Below are 22,257 nucleotides of genomic sequence, written 5' to 3' on the forward strand. Positions count from 1 at the left end.
TTTCCTACATTATAAACTATTATAACCACTCTATTGAAAGCTGAGACTCTCTAAAGAACACGATGGTTTCCTACATTATAAACTATTATAACCACTCTATTGAAAGCTGAGACTCTCTAAAGAACACGATGGTTTCCTCCGTTATAAACTATTATAACCACTCTATTGAAAGCTGAGACTCTAAAGAACACGGTGGTTTCCTCCATTATAAACTATTATAACCACTCTATTGAAAGCTGAGACTCTCTAAAGAACACGATGGTTTCCTACATTATAAACTATTATAACCACTCTATTGAAAGCTGAGACTCTCTAAAGAACACGATGGTTTCCTCCATTATAAACTATTATAACCACTCTATTGAAAGATGAGACTCTCTAAAGAACACGATGGTTTCCTACATTATAAACTATTATAACCACTCTATTGAAAGATGAGACTCTCTAAAGAACACGATGGTTTCCTCCATTATAAACTATTATAACCACTCTATTGAAAGATGAGACTCTCTAAAGAACACGATGGTTTCCTACATTATAAACTATTATAACCACTCTATTGAAAGCTGAGACTCTAAAGAACACGATGGTTTCCTACATTATAAACTATTATAACCACTCTATTGAAAGATGAGACTCTCTAAAGAACACGATGGTTTCCTACATTATAAACTATTATAACCACTCTATTGAAAGCTGAGACTCTCTAAAGAACACGATGGTTTCCTACATTATAAACTATTATAACCACTCTATTGAAAGCTGAGACTCTCTAAAGAACACGATGGTTTCCTACATTATAAACTATTATAACCACTCTATTGAAAGCTGAGACTCTCTAAAGAACACGATGGTTTCCTACATTATAAACTATTATAACCACTCTATTGAAAGCTGAGACTCTCTAAAGAACACGATGGTTTCCTACATTATAAACTATTATAACCACTCTATTGAAAGCTGAGACTCTCTAAAGAACACGATGGTTTCCTACATTATAAACTATTATAACCACTCTATTGAAAGCTGAGACTCTCTAAAGAACACGATGGTTTCCTACATTATAAACTATTATAACCACTCTATTGAAAGCTGAGACTCTCTAAAGAACACGATGGTTTCCTACATTATAAACTATTATAACCACTCTATTGAAAGCTGAGACTCTCTAAAGAACACGATGGTTTCCTCCGTTATAAACTATTATAACCACTCTATTGAAAGCTGAGACTCTAAAGAACACGGTGGTTTCCTCCATTATAAACTATTATAACCACTCTATTGAAAGCTGAGACTCTCTAAAGAACACGATGGTTTCCTACATTATAAACTATTATAACCACTCTATTGAAAGCTGAGACTCTCATGAACAAGATGGTTTCCTACATTATAAACTATTATAACCACTCTATTGAAAGCTGAGACTCTCTAAAGAACACGATGGTTTCCTACATTATAAACTATTATAACCACTCTATTGAAAGCTGAGACTCATGAACAAGATGGTTTCCTCCGTTATAAACTAATATGACCTATGAATCGATGTTTGCATCTTTCTCAGAGGTTGTAAAAGGGGAACTTCAGACTTGTGTGTGTGCTCATGCATTCATTTGGGCGTGCCCTCTCAGTACAGTTCTGCTTTCTGTGTGTGTCCAACTGCAAACGACACTGTTTTAATAATCCAATCACATTCCATCAGGAAGCTGGTTAAAGGACATTGTTCCTTTATTACTTTACTTTGTTGTTATCATAAAAGCCATTTATGCTAACAATTTAATATGCAAAAAAAATATCAAGATATGAATAATAAACAAGCATAAGCCTATGGCAAATTACATTAAATGTACATTTTCGTCATTTCGCAGAAGCCCTCATCCAGAGAGACTTACCTACTAATAAAAACCATTAATATAAGCATTTTACTGATTGCATGTCTACATACTATCCTCTAAATCTAAAACAATTTAATGTTTTTGTTTTTTTGTTTTTATTCTCTTAATTTTCTTCTCCTCTATGTCTCTCTCTGACACAAAGGCTCTATCTCAATTAGTCTTTCCTAGATTTCTCTCCTCCTGTCTGCTCTCCTCCTATCTCCTCTCTTCCTTCACAACACTATTAGAGGAGAAAGTCCAAGGTCACTCTTCTTGGACCATATTATCCAATGTGTTTTGAGGAGCAGAGGAGGAAGGATGCGAGGACAATGGATTCATTGAGAAAAAGCCGTTGGCAAGTCTGTAATACCACTATTTTACCTCTGTGATGAGTTGATATCTCACTTTAACCACTAGGTGGAATTATCACTTACATTTCAGCACTGTATCCAACCATCAACATGATAACTACTAGACATCATCACTTAACCATTCAGCACTGTATCCAACCATCAACATGATAACTACTAAACATCATCACTTAACCATTCAGCACTGTATCCAACCATCAACATGATAACTACTAGACATCATAACTTAACCATTCAGCACTGTATCCAACCATCAACATGATAACTACTAGACATCATCACTTAACCATTCAGCACTGTATCCAACCATCAACATGATAACTACTAGAAATCATCACTTAACCATTCAGCACTGTATCCAACCATCAACATGATAACTACTAAACATCATCACTTAACCATTCAGCACTGTATCCAACCATCAACATGATAACTACTAGCCATCATCACTTAACCATTCAGCACTGTATCCAACCATCAACATGATAACTACTAGCCATAATCACTTAACCATTCAGCACTGTATCCAACCATCAACATGATAACTACTAGACATCATCACTTAACCATTCAGCACTGTATCCAACCATCAACATGATAACTACTAGACATCATCACTTAACCATTCAGCACTGTATCCAACCATCAACATGATAACTACTAGACATCATCACTTAACCATTCAGCACTGTATCCAACATCAACATGATAACTACTAGACATCATCACTTAACCATTCAGCACTGTATCCAACATCAACATGATAACTACTAAACATCATCACTTAACCATTCAGCACTGTATCCAACCATCAACATGATAACTACTAGACATCATCACTTAACCATTCAGCACTGTATCCAACATCAACATGATAACTACTAGCCATCATCACTTAACCATTCAGCACTGTATCCAACCATCAACATGATAACTACTAGCCATCATCACTTAACCATTCATCACTGTATCCAACCATCAACATGATAACTACTAGACATCATCACTTAACCATTCAGCACTGTATCCAACCATCAACATGATAACTACTAGACATCATCACTTAACCATTCAGCACTGTATCCAACCATCAACATGATAACTACTAGACATCATCACTTAACCATTCAGCACTGTATCCAACATCAACATGATAACTACTAGACATCATCACTTAACCATTCAGCACTGTATCCAACCATCAACATGATAACTACTAGACATCATCACTTAACCATTCAGCACTGTATCCAACCATCAACATAATAACTACTAGCCATCATCACTTAACCATTCAGCACTGTATCCAACCATCAACATGATAACTACTAGCCATCATCACTTAACCATTCAGCACTGTATCCAACATCAACATGATAACTACTAGACATCATCACTTAACCATTCAGCACTGTATCCAACCATCAACATGATAACTACTAGTCATCATCACTTAACCATTCAGCATGACTATACACATGATAACTACTAGACATCATCACTTAACCATTCAGCACTGTATCCAACCATCAACATGATAACTACTAGACATCATCACTTAACCATTCAGCACTGTATCCAACCATCAACATGATAACTACTAGTCATCATCACTTAACCATTCAGCATGACTATACACATGATAACTACTAGCCATCATCACTTAACCATTCAGCACTGTATCCAACCATCAACATGATAACTACTAGCCATCATCACTTAACCATTCAGCACTGTATCCAACCATCAACATGATAACTACTAAACATCATCACTTAACCATTCAGCACTGTATCCAACCATCAACATGATAACTACTAGCCATCATCACTTAACCATTCAGCACTGTATCCAACCATCAACATGATAACTACTAGACATCATCACTTAACCATTCAGCACTGTATCCAACCATCAACATGATAACTACTAGACATCATCACTTAACCATTCAGCACTGTATCCAACCATCAACATGATAACTACTAGCCATCATCACTTAACCATTCAGCACTGTATCCAACCATCAACATGATAACTACTAGCCATAATCACTTAACCATTCAGCACTGTATCCAACCATCAACATGATAACTACTAGACATCATCACTTAACCATTCAGCACTGTATCCAACCATCAACATGATAACTACTAGACATCATCACTTAACCATTCAGCACTGTATCCAACATCAACATGATAACTACTAGACATCATCACTTAACCATTCAGCACTGTATCCAACATCAACATGATAACTACTAAACATCATCACTTAACCATTCAGCACTGTATCCAACCATCAACATGATAACTACTAGACATCATCACTTAACCATTCAGCACTGTATCCAACATCAACATGATAACTACTAGCCATCATCACTTAACCATTCAGCACTGTATCCAACCATCAACATGATAACTACTAGCCATCATCACTTAACCATTCATCACTGTATCCAACCATCAACATGATAACTACTAGACATCATCACTTAACCATTCAGCACTGTATCCAACCATCAACATGATAACTACTAGACATCATCACTTAACCATTCAGCACTGTATCCAACCATCAACATGATAACTACTAGACATCATCACTTAACCATTCAGCACTGTATCCAACATCAACATGATAACTACTAGACATCATCACTTAACCATTCAGCACTGTATCCAACCATCAACATGATAACTACTAGACATCATCACTTAACCATTCAGCACTGTATCCAACCATCAACATAATAACTACTAGCCATCATCACTTAACCATTCAGCACTGTATCCAACCATCAACATGATAACTACTAGCCATCATCACTTAACCATTCAGCACTGTATCCAACATCAACATGATAACTACTAGACATCATCACTTAACCATTCAGCACTGTATCCAACCATCAACATGATAACTACTAGTCATCATCACTTAACCATTCAGCATGACTATACACATGATAACTACTAGACATCATCACTTAACCATTCAGTACTGTGTCCAACCATCAACATGATAACTAGTAGACATCATCACTTAACCATTCAGCACTGTATCCAACCATCAACATGATAACTACTAGACATCATCACTTAACCATTCAGCACTGTATCCAACCATCAACATGATAACTACTAGTCATCATCACTTAACCATTCAGCATGACTATACACATGATAACTACTAGCCATCATCACTTAACCATTCAGCACTGTATCCAACCATCAACATGATAACTACTAGCCATCATCACTTAACCATTCAGCACTGTATCCAACCATCAACATGATAACTACTAGACATCATCACTTAACCATTCAGCACTGTATCCAACATCAACATGATAACTACTAGACATCATCACTTAACCATTCAGCACTGTATCCAACATCAACATGATAACTACTAAACATCATCACTTAACCATTCAGCACTGTATCCAACCATCAACATGATAACTACTAGACATCATCACTTAACCATTCAGCACTGTATCCAACCATCAACATGATAACTACTAGACATCATCACTTAACCATTCAGCACTGTATCCAACATCAACATGATAACTACTAGACATCATCACTTAACCATTCAGCACTGTATCCAACATCAACATGATAACTACTAAACATCATCACTTAACCATTCAGCACTGTATCCAACCATCAACATGATAACTACTAGACATCATCACTTAACCATTCAGCACTGTATCCAACATCAACATGATAACTACTAGACATCATCACTTAACCATTCAGCACTGTATCCAACATCAACATGATAACTACTAAACATCATCACTTAACCATTCAGCACTGTATCCAACCATCAACATGATAACTACTAGACATCATCACTTAACCATTCAGCACTGTATCCAACATCAACATGATAACTACTAGTCATCATCACTTAACCATTCAGCATGACTATACACATGATAACTACTAGACATCATCACTTAACCATTCAGTACTGTATCCAACCATCAACATGATAACTACTAGACATCATCACTTAACCATTCAGCACTGTATCCAACCATCAACATGATAACTACTAGCCATCATCACTTAACCATTCAGCACTGTATCCAACCATCAACATGATAACTAATAGAAATCATCACTTAACCATTCAGCACTGTATCCAACCATCAACATGATAACTACTAGACATCATCACTTAACCATTCAGCACTGTATCCAACATCAACATGATAACTACTAGCCATCATCACTTAACCATTCAGCACTGTATCCAACCATCAACATGATAACTACTAGCCATCATCACTTAACCATTCAGCACTGTATCCAACCATCAACATGATAACTACTAGCCATCATCACTTAACCATTCAGCACTGTATCCAACCATCAACATGATAACTACCTGACATCATCACTTAACCATTCAGCACTGTATCCAACCATCAACATGATAACTACTAGACATCATCACTTAACCATTCAGCACTGTATCCAACCATCAACATGATAACTACTAGACATCACCACTTAACCATTCAGCACTGTATCCAACATCAACATGATAACTACTAGACATCATCACTTAACCATTCAGCACTGTATCCAACATCAACATGATAACTACTAAACATCATCACTTAACCATTCAGCACTGTATCCAACCATCAACATGATAACTACTAGACATCATCACTTAACCATTCAGCACTGTATCCAACATCAACATGATAACTACTAGCCATCATCACTTAACCATTCAGCACTGTATCCAACCATCAACATGATAACTACTAGCCATCATCACTTAACCATTCAGCACTGTATCCAACCATCAACATGATAACTACTAGCCATCATCACTTAACCATTCAGCACTGTATCCAACCATCAACATGATAACTACTAGACATCATCACTTAACCATTCAGCACTGTATCCAACCATCAACATGATAACTACTAGACATCATCACTTAACCATTCAGCACTGTATCCAACATCAACATGATAACTACTAAACATCATCACTTAACCATTCAGCACTGTATCCAACCATCAACATGATAACTACTAGATATCATCACTTAACCATTCAGCACTGTATCCAACCATCAACATGATAACTACTAGACATCATCACTTAACCATTCAGCACTGTTTCCAACCATCTATATAATAACTACTAGACATCATCACTTAACCATTCAGCACTGTATCCAACCATCTATATAATAACTACTAGAAATCATCACTTAACCATTCAGCACTGTATCCAACCATCTATATAATAACTACTAGACATCATCACTTAACCATTCAGCACTGTATCCAACCATCAACATGATAACTACTAGACATCATCACTTAACCATTCAGCACTGTATCCAACCATCAACATGATAACTACTAAACATCATCACTTAACCATTCAGTACTGTATCCAACCATCAACATGATAACTACTAGACATCATCACTTACCAGTAAACAACAAGAGAGAGAGAGAGAGAGAGAGAGAGAGAGAGAGAGAGAGAGAGAGAGAGAGAGAGAGAGAGAGAGAGAGAGAGAGAGAGAGAGAGAGAGAGAGACAAAAGCATCTTAAGCCTATCACAGGGATATCCGATAATTACTCTGTGATTGGTTTCTCACAGACCCAGTGTTGTTCAACACATGGTCCGCCCTTCCAACTCTTCAATGGGTCTGTTGCTGTCTGTGAGATCTCAACACAAGCCACCTTGTCGTTCATGTTATTAGGTTCCCCTTCCATCCAATACCTATAAACCACACAGTTAATCAGAGTTAAAAATCCTCTAAAACATCATAGAGAATCAGTCCGTTCACTTCGTCACCAGGCTTTACTGCTACCATTTGAGAGAGAGAGAGAGAGAGACAGAGAGAGAGAGACATAGAGACAGAGAGAGAGAGAGAGAGAGAGAGAGACAGACAGAGAGACAGAGAGAGAGAGAGAGAGAGAGACAGACAGAGAGAGAGAGTGAGCTGGCTGGAGATGAGGTTATCGGACTGTAAAAATTATCATTGCAACAACAGAGAAACAGATAGTAAAAGTAATTCAGAACTGTCAATCACTCACGTAGTTGTAAATGATGTGTTGTCAACCCACTGCCAGATTCCGTCTTCTTTATAAGTACCAATCCAGACATTCTTCTTAAATTCATGAATGAATATCTATTATATAAATTTGGAAGAAAAACAATGGCCATTATTTGATCTCCACGGCAGAGACATACATAATAGTAGTAGTATGATAGTAGTAGTAGTAGTTGTATAATAGTGGTAGTATAATAGTATTATTATCATAGCAGTGGTATAACAGTAGTAGTATAATAGTACTTTTACTTCACGATATTCCTGAAGATAATTATATACTTTTTACTCCATACATTTTCCCTGACACCCAAAAGTACTCGTTACATTTTGAATGCTTAGCTGGACAAGAAATTGGTCTGATTCACACACTTATCAAGAGTACATCCATGGCCTTCCCTACTGCCTGTGATTTGGCAGACTCACTAAACTCATGCTTCGTTTGTAAATTATGTCTGGGTGTTGGAGCATGCCCATGGTTATCCGTAAATAAAAAAACAAGAAAATTATGCTGTTCAGTTTGCTTTATAAGGAATTTGAAATTCTTTAGACTTTTACTTTTGATACTTAAGTATATTTAAAATCAAATACTTTTAGACTGTTACTTAAGTAGTATTTTACTGGGTGACTTTCACTTTTACTTCAGTCATTTTCTTTCTGGACTACCCAGCCCGGATCCGGGATCATTCTCATCAGAAACGCTGACTGGCATTGCATAGCCTAGCGCCACAGGGATATAATATAATATAATTTCATGAAATCACAAGTCCAATAGAGCAAATGAAAGATAAACATCTTGTGAATCCAGCCAACATGTCTGATTTTTTAAATGTTTTACAGCGAAAACACAACATATATTTATGTTAGCTCACCACCATATCCCCAAAAACACAGCCATTTTTTAACCGCAAAGATAGCTTTCACAAAAGCCACAAATAGAGATAAAATTAATCACTAACCTTTGAACAACTTCATCAGATGACAGTCTTAAGACATCATGTTATACAATACATTTATGTTTTGTTCGAAAATGTGCAAATTTATAGCGAGAAATCGTGGTTTTACATTGGCGCCATGTTCAGAAATGGCTCCAAAACAGCCAGAATAATCACAGAGAGCAACGTGAAATACAGAAATACCCATCATAAAACTTTGATGAAAAATACATGTACACATAATTAAAGATAAACATCTTGTGAATCCAGCCAACATGTCTGATTTTTTAAATGTTTTACAGCGAAAACACAACATATATTTATATTAGCTCACCACAATATCCAAAAACACACCGCCATTTTTTCACAGAAAAGATAGCTTTCACAAAACCCACAAATAGAGATAAAATTAATCACTAACCTTTTAACAACTTCATCAGATGACAGTCATATGACATCATGTTATACAATACATTTATGTTTTGTTCGATTATGTGCATATTTATAGCCAGAAATCGTGGTTTTACATTGCCGCCATGTTCAGAAATGGCTCCAAAATAGCGAAAGTAATTACAGATAGCAACGTGAAATACAGAAATACTCATCATAAACTTTGATGAAAGATACATGTTTAACATATAATTAAAGATACACTGGTTCTTAATGCAACCGCTGTGTTAGATTAAAAAAAAAAAAATACTTTAGTAAAAAGCACAGCATGCAATAATCTGAGACAGCGCTCAGCCATTCTCCATCATGCTGGAGTCAACAGAGTCAACAGAAATATGAAATAACATCATACATATTCCCTTACCTTTGATGAACTTCCATCAGAATGCAGTGCCAGGAATCCTAGATCCACAATAATTTGTTGTTTTGTTTTATAATGTCCATTACTTCTGTCGAATTAGCAACTTTGGCTAGCATGTGTAGTGCATGTGTCCAAACACTTGCGCAATTGAATGAAAACGTTGAACGAAAACTTCAAAAAGTGGTATTACAAGTCGAATAAACTGGTCAAACTCAGTTGAGAATCAATCTTCAGGATGTTTTTCTCATATATATCCAATAACGTCCCAGACGGAGCATTTCTTCATGCCTATCTAACGCAGTGCAGACAAAGACATCACATGCCCTCTGTGCGTGGCCAAGAACTGGCAATCTGCCTGACCTGTCACTCCAAAGGCTCTCATCCGGTCCCACATGAAGCTATATGCTTCATTCCACGTTCTACTGCCTGTTGACATCTAGTGGAAGGCGTATGAAGTGCATACAGATCCATAAATATAAGGCAATTGAATAGGCGAGGCCTTTCACAGCGACCCATTTCAGAATTTTCACTTCCTGTTTGGAAGTTTGCCTGCCATATGAGTTCTGTTTTACTCACAGATATAATTCAAACAGTTTTAGAAACTTCAGTTTTTTCTATCCAATAGTAATAATAATATGCATATCATATGATCTAGGACAGAGTACGAGGCCGTTTAATTTGGGCACAAATTCATCAAAAAGTGAAAATGTCGCCCCCTATCCCTAAGAAGTTGGTATCTTTACTTTGACAATTGGGTACTTTTTCCACCACTGCTGGAAAAGTAAGTAGAAAGTAAAAGTACACATACCCAAAATATCATGATAGTAGTAGTATAATAGTAATGGCATAATAGCAGTAGTAGTAGTAGTACTTCACTGTAGCTAATTTCCCCCCAATTTCCCCCCAATATCAGAGACTTCGAGCTCAAAACTTAAATGGACTGGAAGAAGATAACGGTAAGTTTTGCGACTAAATACACCCTTTTAGCTAGCTGACCACTGATTTTCATTACAATTTTTTGAATTTGAGCTAGGTTATGAGAGTTTTCAAAAAATTACTATATATACAGTATACTGTATACTGTATATACACATTTTGAGGGAGACACTGTATGTTGTAAAATTTGACTGCGCAACAGACCACACATAATTTAATATCCAACTTTTTATCTCTGAAATATAGCTAACGGCATTGCTAATATTGCCAGATTGGTCACTAAATGTTGATAAAACTGCTTAGTAACCAAAAAATAAATGAGTTTAAGTGTAAGATAACACATTTCACAAAAACAGCTGAACGTTGTCAAGTTTTACCGTATCAATATTGGAGTCGTCTGACGGGGTCATTTCTACTCTGAACCATGAACCTTTTGACACCTATCACTGCAGGCTGTGTTTCATCTTACAAAACCTACATAGAGGCAGTATTTAGTCAAATGTTACAATGTATGTATCAATATTAAAATCATTTTTATTACAGATAACAACAAAGGTGGGTACAGTTTCAGTTATTGTGAAACCTTTCAATGCCTTAGTTATGAATTGTAAATGTTTCTACATATTGAGATGGAGTTATCTTTCTAGAATGTGTATAATATGCCAAGTTATTTAGCTACGTTCCCAACACAGCATGGAGAACGTCAAGAGGAAGCAGTGGAGTCAGGTGGACATGTTCCATGCAGGGATGGCTATCTGCCAGGCTGCCAAGTTTAGACATACTTTGTTTTTAGGAGATAACCACGTGTATGTGAATTTTATCTGCTTGTAACAGTTTAATTTTCATATCTACCAAGGTGCATGGTGTACGTCGGCAGACCCCCGGTCGGTTCACCCATGGTGGTCGCAAGGGACCACCCACCTTGCTTGCACCGAGGATGAAAATTATCTGGAGCAGTACTGTACCTACTGCACCAGCCATGGGTTCCCCTTCACCAGACAGAGGCTGATGAAATCAGAAGGTATCTGGAGTTCTATGTGTTAATGTATGTAGAATGCTGGACTGACTGTTCTCAATTTGTGTGATGTAAATGTGGATGTATATTGTGATGCCAAAATAAACATTTTCATCCAAGATGGAGGATTTTCATTCTATTCTCTTCCAGGTTTCAGCACCCAGGGAAGACAATCCCACTACTGGGGAAGAGGTGTTGGGAAATGATCAGGAGGAGGCACAAGAACCTGAGCATGAGGAGGCTGGACACCCTGGACAGGGTGAGAGCTGAGTCCATGGACACCTTCTTCACTTCTCATGAGAAGCACTTGGAGGAGAGGGGGTTGAGGGAGAAACCCAGACAAATCTATAAGTGTGACGAGTCTGGGTTTAGTAGCAGTCAGAGCAGGCACAAAGTGCTGGCCCCCTGAGGCGCAAAACACGTGTTCCAGCATGCTCTGCGGACCAAGGAGCACATCACCGAGCAGGCCTGCTTCAGAGAGAGAGGACGAGACAGAGAGAGATGACATACCCCCCGTTTATCATCTACTCCAAGTGTTTCCCCTGCGGCCACAACACATTGGGAGGCCCCTCCCAATTCTTGTATGGACGGTCAAACAGTGGCTACATTGACGGGGACCTGTTCAGGAAGTGGTCTGAGTACTTCAAAAAGCATACAGTGAAAGAGCGCCCTCTCCTTCTTCTCTTCGATGGGCACAAGATCCACGTGGACCCGGAGGTGATGGCGGCAGCACTAAGGGAAGACCTCTTTGTCTTCCACCACACTGCACCTATAACCTGTAGCCTCTGGATGTGGCATAGTCTGGCTCTTTAAAGGCTGAGTTCTCCAAGGTAGCTGGAGACCTCAGCCATGTTGACCACTCCTACATGGTAAACAAATCAGAATTTGCCAGAGCACTCCGCTACCTGTACCAGCGCTGCAAGGACATGCGCTATGTGGTGGAAGGGTTTAAGAAATGTGGCCTCTTCCTTTTTGACCCTTCAGCCATTGAAAGGTCCCGTCTAATGCCGTCTTGGTCCCTACCGGGTCCCACCACCGCCTCTCCTTGAATAGCAGCACTGTGTCGTCCACCAGCACCTCCTCCCCAGCGACCACAGGAGGACCCCCAGCCCCTGCTCCAGTCCTAGAAGAGCACCCCCTAATAGAGGGGCTGATAGCGAAGGACCTGGGGCATATCCTAACTGTCCTGAAGTATCGGCTATACCGATACAGAAGACTCCCAGTTGTTGCCGCATGCCTCACCGGGGAGTAAAACACGTGCCAGTGGCAGGAGACGGGTGGGAAGGAGAGGGCCGAGGCAGAGGAGAAAGGGCATCGGGCAGCCCTCAGAACACAGAGGGCACAGGAGAGGGCTGCTATGGATGAGACCATTGATGCCATCGCCTCTGCTGCACGCCCCACAGGAATCTCCCCTGACAGCTGCGTCACCACCGCCAGTGCGCAACACCTGTCTCCCAGTGTGCAACACCTGTAGGAGCCGCCGGAGCCTCCTGCTGCCAACGTAGGCCACGTGCCTGTTCTCTCAGCCACACCACTGTCGGTCCTTCAACCCCACCACCACAAACACTAGCTCCTCCAAGCCATTGTCAGCGGTTTCATCCACCACCACGATGCACACCACCCCCCTGTCTGTCACCACTGAAGCGGCCTCCTCTGGACCAATTACCTCCTCCATCTCCTCTAGTCACACCACCACAGCAGCCTTGTCTCGTGTCCCTGCCCCCTGCAATTTGAATACAGCCACCTCCATGAACGCATGCTCAATTATGAAAAAAATACTGTTTATGTTTTTTTTTTAACTGCAATGTTTTAAATGTTTCTCTTTACATATCTACAGTCCATAGCACCAGCTCTCAAGGCATGTCCACCTCCTCCAAAACTTCTACAGCTTCCTCCAGAGGTATTGATGTAAAAAGTAGAAAATTGTTTTCATGAAACATGCTCTGTCTGACACGACTGTTTCTCTCTGCAGCACAGAAAAGGAAGAGAACAGCTCCAGCAGCCACCTCTGTCACTCCACCCATGGCTCCACCCTCAGGTACTTCATCATCTGGTTGTTTTTCTCTCTCAGTTGTGTCAGTTACTAGTATTGCTGGAGTACTTCTACATTTACAAACCATGTTAATCAATTTAATTATAATTTTTATAAAACAAGACACCACCTGCAGTGCTCGCTGCAGAGAGCGTTATCTGCTTGCAAGCTCCCCACAGGAACGTGAGTCCGATGTGCCATGGGTGTGCTGTGACTGACAGCACTGGTTCCACTGCAGGTTTCATTGTGATTTCTGTGACAATATAGGGATGGAGGTCAATACTTAATTCTTTGTTTTCATATGCAATTATTTATTAGGAAAGAAATTCTTCTAAATTGTCCTCGCAGTGGCAGACCACGTGTAACAACACCTGCACAGGATCGGTACATCGGAACATCACACCTGCAGGACAGGTACAGGATGGCAACAATAACTGCCCGAATTACAACAGGAATGCACAACCCCTCCGTCAGTGCTCAGACTGTCCGCAATAGGCTGAGAGAGGCTGGACTGAGGGCTTTTAGGCCTGTTGTAAGGCAGGTCCTCTCCAGACATCATCGGCATTAACGTCGCCTATGGGGACAAACCCACCGTCGCTGGACCAGACAGGACTGGCAAAAAGTGCTCTTCACTGATGAGTCACATTTTTTTCTCACCAGGGTTGATGATCGGATATGCGTTTATCGTCGAAGGAATGAACATACACTGAGGCCTGTACTCTGGAGTGGGATCGGTTTGGAGGTGGAGGGTCTGGGGTGGTGTGTCACAGCATCATCGCACTGAGCTTGTTGTCATTGCAGACAATCTCAACACTGTGCGTTACAGGGAAGACATCCTCCTCCCTCATGTGGTACCTTTCCTGCAGGCTAATCCTGATATGACACTCCAGCATGACAATGCCACCAGCCATACTGTTACGGCTTTGTAGAAGGAGTGGACCAAGGCGCAGCGTGGTAAGCGTACATCGTCTTTTTATTGATGACACCAAAACAAAATAACAAAGTCAAAAAAACGAAAGTGCACAGTTCTGTAAGGCTAAAAAACTATACAGAAAACAAGATCCCACAACTGAAGGTGGGAAAAATGGCTGCCTAAGTATGGTCCCCAATCAGAGACAACGATAGACAGCTGCCTCTGATTGGGAACCATACCCGGCCAACAAAGAAATATACAAACTAGAATGCCCACCCCAAATCATAACCTAACCTAACCAAATAGAGAAATAAAAAGGCTCTCTAAGGTCAGTGCGTGACAGTACCCCGCCCTCCCCCCCCCACCAAGAAGGTGCGGACTCCAGCCGCCTCCAGTCTCCAGTATGGGAGGGTCTAGGTGGGCATCTATCCTCGGTGGTGGCTCCGGTTCGGGATGTATTCCCCACTCTGTACGCTGATCCCTCCGCTTCTGTGGAACCGGTCTGTGGATCGTCGCTGGAGACTCCGGACCATGGATCGTTGCCAGAGGAACCGGACCGTGGATCATCGCCGGAGGCTCTGGACTGGGAACCCCCGCTTTTGGCTCTGGACTGCAGCTCGTTGCTGGAAACTCTGGACTGCTGACCGTCGCTGGAGACTTCGGACTGCGGTCCGTCGCTGGAGGCTCGGGACAGCGGACAGTCGCTGGAGGCTCCGGGCCATGGATTATCACTGGAGGCTTCGTGCCATGGATCATCACTACAGGCTCCGGGCAATGGATCATCACTGGAGTCTTCGTTCCATGGATCATCACTGGAGGCTTCGGGCCATGGATCATCACTGGAGGCTTCGTTGGTGGTGCCGGAACAGGTCTCACCGGACTGAGGATACCCACTTTAGCTCGGTGAGTGTGGAGAGCTGGCACAGGACGGCTAAGGCACAGGCTAAGAAGGCGCACTGGAGGCATAGTGCATATAGCCGGCGTATGATATACTTGGCCATGGAGGCGCACTGGAGGTCTGGAGCGCAGAGCTGGCACAACGCGTCCTGGCTGAATACCCCCTGTAGCACGGCAAGCGCGGACAGCTGGCAGAGGCCGCACTGGGTTATGCTGGCGAACTGGGGATACCGTGCGTAGAGCTGGCGCAGGATATCCTGGGCAGAAGAGATGCACCGGAGACCAGGAGCGCTGAGCCGGCATAATCCGTCCTGGCTGAATGCCCACTCTAGCACCGCAACTGCCGGGATCTTGCACAGAGCGCACGGGGCTGTGGATGCGCACTGAAGGCACGGTGCACAGAACCGGAAAACGTGGCACTTGAACCGTGACCAACTCCTCATTGTGTTTACAGGGAGTTGGTCTCGTTCACCCCTTAGTTCCGTTCGTTCCGCTCGCCAACCTGTGTCCCTCCCCTCAATTTTTGGGGAAGGCTGCCTCTCTTGCTTCCGTCCTTGCCGTGACTCCTGGTATCGCCGCCGTTCCTCACTCGCTCCTTCCGCCTGTTTCCACGGCAGGCTCTCATGCCCTGCAATTACCTCCACCCATAACCATGATGTCCTCCACTCCGAGGCACGCTGCTTGGTCCGTTGGTCGTGGGATCTTCTGTTACGGCTCTCGTTTGTAGAAGGAGTGGACCAAGGCACAGCGTGGTAGACGTCTTTTTATTGATGACACCAAAACAGTTCTGTAAGGCAAAGAACCTAAACAGAAAACAAGATCCCACAACTGAAGGTGGGAAAAAGGGCTGCCTAAGTATGACTCCCAATCAGAGAAAACGATAGTCAGCTGCCTCTGATTGGGAACCATATCTGGCCAACAAAGAAATATACAAACTAGAATGCCAACCCCAAATCACACCCTGACCTTACCACAGGTCAGGGCGTGACACATACGGCTCGTTCTGTGCGTAATTTCCCTCAAGACAGGAATGTCTGTGTTCTGCCAAAGAGCCCGGATCTCTAACCCATTGAGCACGTCTGGGACCTGTTGGATCGGAGAGTGAGGGCTAGGGCAATTCCCCCCAGAAATGTCAGGGAACTTGCAGGTGCCTTGGTGGAAGAGTGGGGTAACATCTCACAGCAAAAACTGGCAAATCTGGTGCAGTCCATGAGGAGGAGATGCGCTGCAGTACTTAACTTCTTATGACTGAAATCCTGGTAACGGGATCGATATGACAACAGTCAGTGAAAGTGCAGGGCGCCAAATTCAAACAACAGAAATCTCATAATTAAAATTCCTCAAGCATACATGTATCTAATACCATTTTAAAGGTAATCTTGTTGTTAATCCCACCAAAGTGTCCGAATTCAAATAGGCTTTTCAGCGAAAGCACCACAAATGATTATGTTAGGTCACCGCAAAATCACAGACAAACACAGTAATTTTTGCAGCCAAAGACAGGAGTCACAAAAAGCAGAAATAGAGATACAATTCATCACTAACCTTTGATGATCTTCATCAGATGACACTCATAGGACTTCATGTTACACAATACATATATGTTTTGTTCGATAAAGTTAATATTTATATACAGAAACCTCAGTTTACATTGGCGCCATGTTCAGAAATGCCTCCAAAATATCCAGAGAAATTGCAGAGAGCCACATCAAATAACAGAAATACTCATCATAATTTTTGATGAAAGATACATGTTTTACATAGAATTAAAGATACACTTGTTCTTAATGCAACCGCTGTGTCAGATTTCCAAAAGCTTTACGGCAAAACACAATATTCAATAATCTGAAAACAGCGTTCAGCCACAAAAGCAAGCCATACAGTTACCAGTCAAATTGTGCAGTCAACAAAACTCATAAAAGCATTATAAATCTTCACTTACCTTTGCTGATCTTCGCCGGAATGCACTGCCAGTACTCCCACTTCCACAAGAAATGTTTGTTTTGTTCGGTAATGTCCATCATTTATCTCCAAATAGCTACTTTTGTTAGCGCGTTTGGTAAACAAATCCAAAGTCACTAAGCCCGTTCACTAAAAGCTGACGAAATGTCCAAAAGTTCCGTAACAGTCAGTAGAAACATGTCAAATGATGTATTGAATCAATCTTTAGACTGTTTTTAACATAAATCTTGAATAACGTTCCAACCGGAGAATTACATTGACTTCAGATGAGCGATGGAACAGAGCTCCCTCTCATGTGAACGCGCATGAGCATGGTCAGGTCATGGCAGACCTGACTAATTCCCCTCTCATTCGGCCCCCCTTCACAGTAGAGGCATCAGACAAAGTTCCACAGACTGTTGACATCTAGTGGAAGCAGCAGGAAGTGCTCATCCATATCACGCTGTGATTTCAATAGGATCTTGGTTGAAAATCGATCAGCCTCATAATTCCCACTTCCTGTTTGGATTTTTTCTCAGGTTTTTGCCTGCCATATGAATTATTTTATACTCACAGACATCATTCAAAAAGTTTTAGATATTTCAGAGTGTTTTCTATCCAATATGAATAATAATATGCATATATTAGCAACTGGGACTGAGGAGCAGGCAGTTTAATATGGGCACCTCTGTGCACCTTTCATCCAAGCTACTCAATACTGCCCCTTCAGCCATAAGAAGTTAATGCAGCTGGTGGCCACACCAGATACTGACTGTTACTTTTGATTTTGACCCCCCCCCCTTTGTTCAGGGAAACATTATTCCATTTCTGTTAGTCACATGTCTGTGGAACTTGTTCAGTTTATGTCTCAGTTGTTGAATCTTGTTATGTTCATAGAAATATGTATTTACACATGTTAAGTTTGCTGAAAATAAACACAGTTGACTGTGAGAGGACTTTTCTTTTTTTGCTTAGTTTATTTAATTTCATACAAACTTTCGTTTCTGAGAGGAAATGTATTTAAACAATTGAAAGTGATATGAACATTTGCAATGCAGTTGGTTATACAAAGAAACTGTAGTATTGTAGAATTAATAATGCATTATCTATTACCTGTTCTTCTCTGCTGTTTATAACAACCAACTCTCCATCCATTGTTCTGCACTCCTTCTGACCGGCCCCAGCTGTGTTCATCGTGGAGGAGAGATAATAACAGCTGGTGCCAAACTTCCACCATCCAGCTAGACAGGGTTTCTCTGAGAAACACAACAGAACAGCAGGCATTCAAAAGTCTACAAATATACTACATCTCTTCTATGTACTAAATGAAATGAATGAACTACACTCACCATAGAACCTAACCCTGGCCTGTAGCTGGTCTCTCTCTGTTGAGTAGTGATGACCAATGACTCCATCTGTAAAAAGGAAGAGTTAATTAAAAATGTAATTTCCTCACCATTGATGATTATGTAGGCTACTTAAGTCTCAGTGACAACATACTAAACTTACAGTAGACAGACAGGCCTATGATCCCAGCCAATAAGAGAACACACAGCAGCCCCAGAAACACTGCAGCAATTCCAGAGGGTCTCTTCCACCACTGAAAATGCACTAAATCACAAATTGTTAAAGTAAGTAAAGTAATCTTTGGAAATGTGTTTTACTGTATCATCCAGGATTGGGACAAATAAAGCTATAGCAATACAGGGTAACATCACCTCTTCAATGTGTGTAATTTGTGTGTGTGTGTGTGTGTGTGTGTGTGTGTGTGTGTGTGTGTGTGTGTGTGTGTGTGTGTGTGTGTGTGTGTGTGTGTGTGTGTGTGTGTTCATGCAATCTTACCAGAAGCAACAACTCCATCTCTTGGACTGGGTTTGAAGTCTCTTACATTGGAATATATTTGGCCATCAATGTCTGTGTTCTTCATTGCATCAGGCTCATCGTCTTCAAATCTATCTGGGATTTCATAGACTCCTTCTGACATCTTAACACACTTGTGGTCAAATACAGTAACTTCTACTTCTACTTCTAACCTCAACTCTAATATATGTCTGTAGCTGTGTCTTCTCCCTGCACTGTCCTGCGTCTGTGTGATTTACTGTAGTGACACTATTTTTTAAACGTTCAACCACAGTGAAGGGGAAACTGGTCACCACGTGACTTGAACCAGCCTTAGTTCCTACTCTGAACATGTGTGTTTCCCAGTGTTCATCAGTTTTAAACATGTGATTCAACTTAAGTGATAATATACTACATGATATGACTCTATATCATGCTATATGATGTATGTGTGGGTCACAGGGTCCCAATTCTGGATACATTCACATATAACCTACATACAGTATATCCTGACTAAATGTACAGCACCCCCAGCCTTCAAATGGAGAGACACTTATGTCTTGCACTCTGTGACCGGCGGTGCAGGGGGAAGTTGCCACAAGACACTGATCTTAGGACCGTTTTGAATTTCCACCACAAGTGGTTAAAGTTAGGATTTTGGGAGGGAAACCTGATTCTAGATCTGTACCATATAGGCTCTTTGCTCTATCTATGCTTAATGTGAAGAAATACTCAGAATGAAAAAGCAGAAGTTCCGACAACATCTCCATAGTTTCAGTTTGAAGGGAAATGAAAGAAGAATAAAAACCCTTCACATGTTTTATGACAAAAAGTTCATATCTCCACCCTGTCTTTTAGTACAACATAACATATACATACTGGTTACATCTAATGACACAACTCTCTCTGCACTGATTCCACTGTTCCACATGACATCTACCTACATGAACTATTATACAACTCTACAGCTCTACTCTATTCCACAGGAGGAGAGAAAGCATCACACAGATCCTTAGATACAGGGACAGAGTCAAAGGTGGCCCTCTGGTTGATGTAGTACTAACTACAGGTACATCTGTAGTGTTGGTGACAGACACCTGGGTGGATGTAGTACTAACTACAGGTACAGCTGTAGTGCTGGTGACAGAGACCTGGGTGGGTGTAGTACTAACTACAGGTACAGCTGTAGTGTTGGTGACAGAGACCTGGGTGGATGTAGTACTAACTATAGGTACAGCTGTAGTGTTGGTGACAGAGACCTGGGTGGATGTAGTACTAACTACAGGTACAGCTGTAGTGTTGGTGACAGAGAACTGGGCACAGTTACCCAAAGCATATTAAGGCTAAATTAATCTTAGAACAATAGGATCCTGTGGTAATAACAATGGAGCCTTAAAATGCTTTTGGGAAACTGGGCCCTGGGCTATAGAGCTCCCTACCATCTCAACAGAGTCCTTCATTGAGCCCTGAGACACACCCACATTGCCTGTCCACCACCATCAGTTCCACCTCCTTTGAAGAGCAGGTGGTGCTGCAGGCCACCCGGGTCACATTCTCGACCCTGGGGCCCAACGCCATAGAAGTGTTCAGGGTCCCGTTGCCTTGGCATAAGGTGACACAGATGATGCCTGTCCAGTTGACACCGTCGGTCAGAGAGCTGCCAGTAAAGAGACGCTGCAGTCAGCTGGGTGGGGGGTGGGGGGGGGGGGGGGGGGGGGTTGTCACCTGGAGGAAGGGGAGATGGAGGTCAGTACATTGGGGTCAGTACATTGGACACAACATGAGGTCAGTACATTAGACACAACATGAGGTCAGTACATTAGACACAACATGAGGTCAGTACAGTAGACACAACATGAGGTCAGGACATTAGACACAACATGAGGTCAGTACATTGGACACAACATGAGGTCAGTACATTAGACACAACATGAGGTCAGTACATTAGACACAACATGAGGTCAGGACATTAGACACAACATGAGGTCAGTACATTGGACACAACATGAGGTCAGGACATTAGACACAACATGAGGTCAGTACATTGGACACAACATGAGGTCAGTACATTAGACACAACATGAGGTCAGTACATTAGACACAACATGAGGTCAGGACATTAGACACAACATGAGGTCAGTACAGTAGACACAACATGAGGTCAGTACAGTAGACACAACATGAGGTCAGGACATTAGACACAACATGAGGTCAGGACATTAGACACAACATGAGGTCAGGACATTAGACACAACATGAGGTCAGTACAGTAGACACAACATGAGGTCAGGACATTAGACACAACATGAGGTCTGTACATTAGACACAACATGAGGTCAGTACAGTAGACACAACATGAGGTCAGGACATTAGACACAACATGAGGTCTGTACATTAGACACAACATGAGGTCAGTACAGTAGACACAACATGAGGTCAGGACATTAGACACAACATGAGGTCAGTACAGTAGACACAACATGAGGTCAGGACATTAGACACAACATGAGGTCTGTACATTAGACACAACATGAGGTCAGGACATTAGACACAACATGAGGTCAGGACATTAGACGCAA

At 41.3% G+C, this 22,257-nt stretch overlaps 2 protein-coding genes across 2 annotated transcripts in view; both read right to left on the bottom strand.

Moving 5' to 3' along the window:
* Positions 1-22,257, bottom strand: part of LOC139579350 (CD209 antigen-like protein E) — a 90,670-nt gene that overhangs the window by 55,452 nt on the left and 12,961 nt on the right. The gene's annotated exons all lie outside the window — the stretch shown is intronic.
* Positions 7,272-21,289, bottom strand: LOC139579363 (C-type lectin lectoxin-Phi2-like). The gene is made up of 6 exons (XM_071407945.1): positions 19,682-21,289; positions 19,349-19,450; positions 19,189-19,254; positions 18,953-19,095; positions 8,346-8,440; positions 7,272-8,028 (listed from the first exon to the last, which is right to left on the bottom strand). The coding sequence occupies exons 1-6, from the start codon at positions 19,821-19,823 to the stop codon at positions 7,881-7,883; spliced, it is 696 nt and encodes a 231-aa protein (XP_071264046.1). The 5' UTR covers positions 19,824-21,289; the 3' UTR covers positions 7,272-7,880.

Source organism: Salvelinus alpinus, chromosome 6 (assembly GCF_045679555.1).
Source record: "Salvelinus alpinus chromosome 6, SLU_Salpinus.1, whole genome shotgun sequence".
Taxonomy (NCBI): Eukaryota; Metazoa; Chordata; class Actinopteri; order Salmoniformes; family Salmonidae; genus Salvelinus; species Salvelinus alpinus.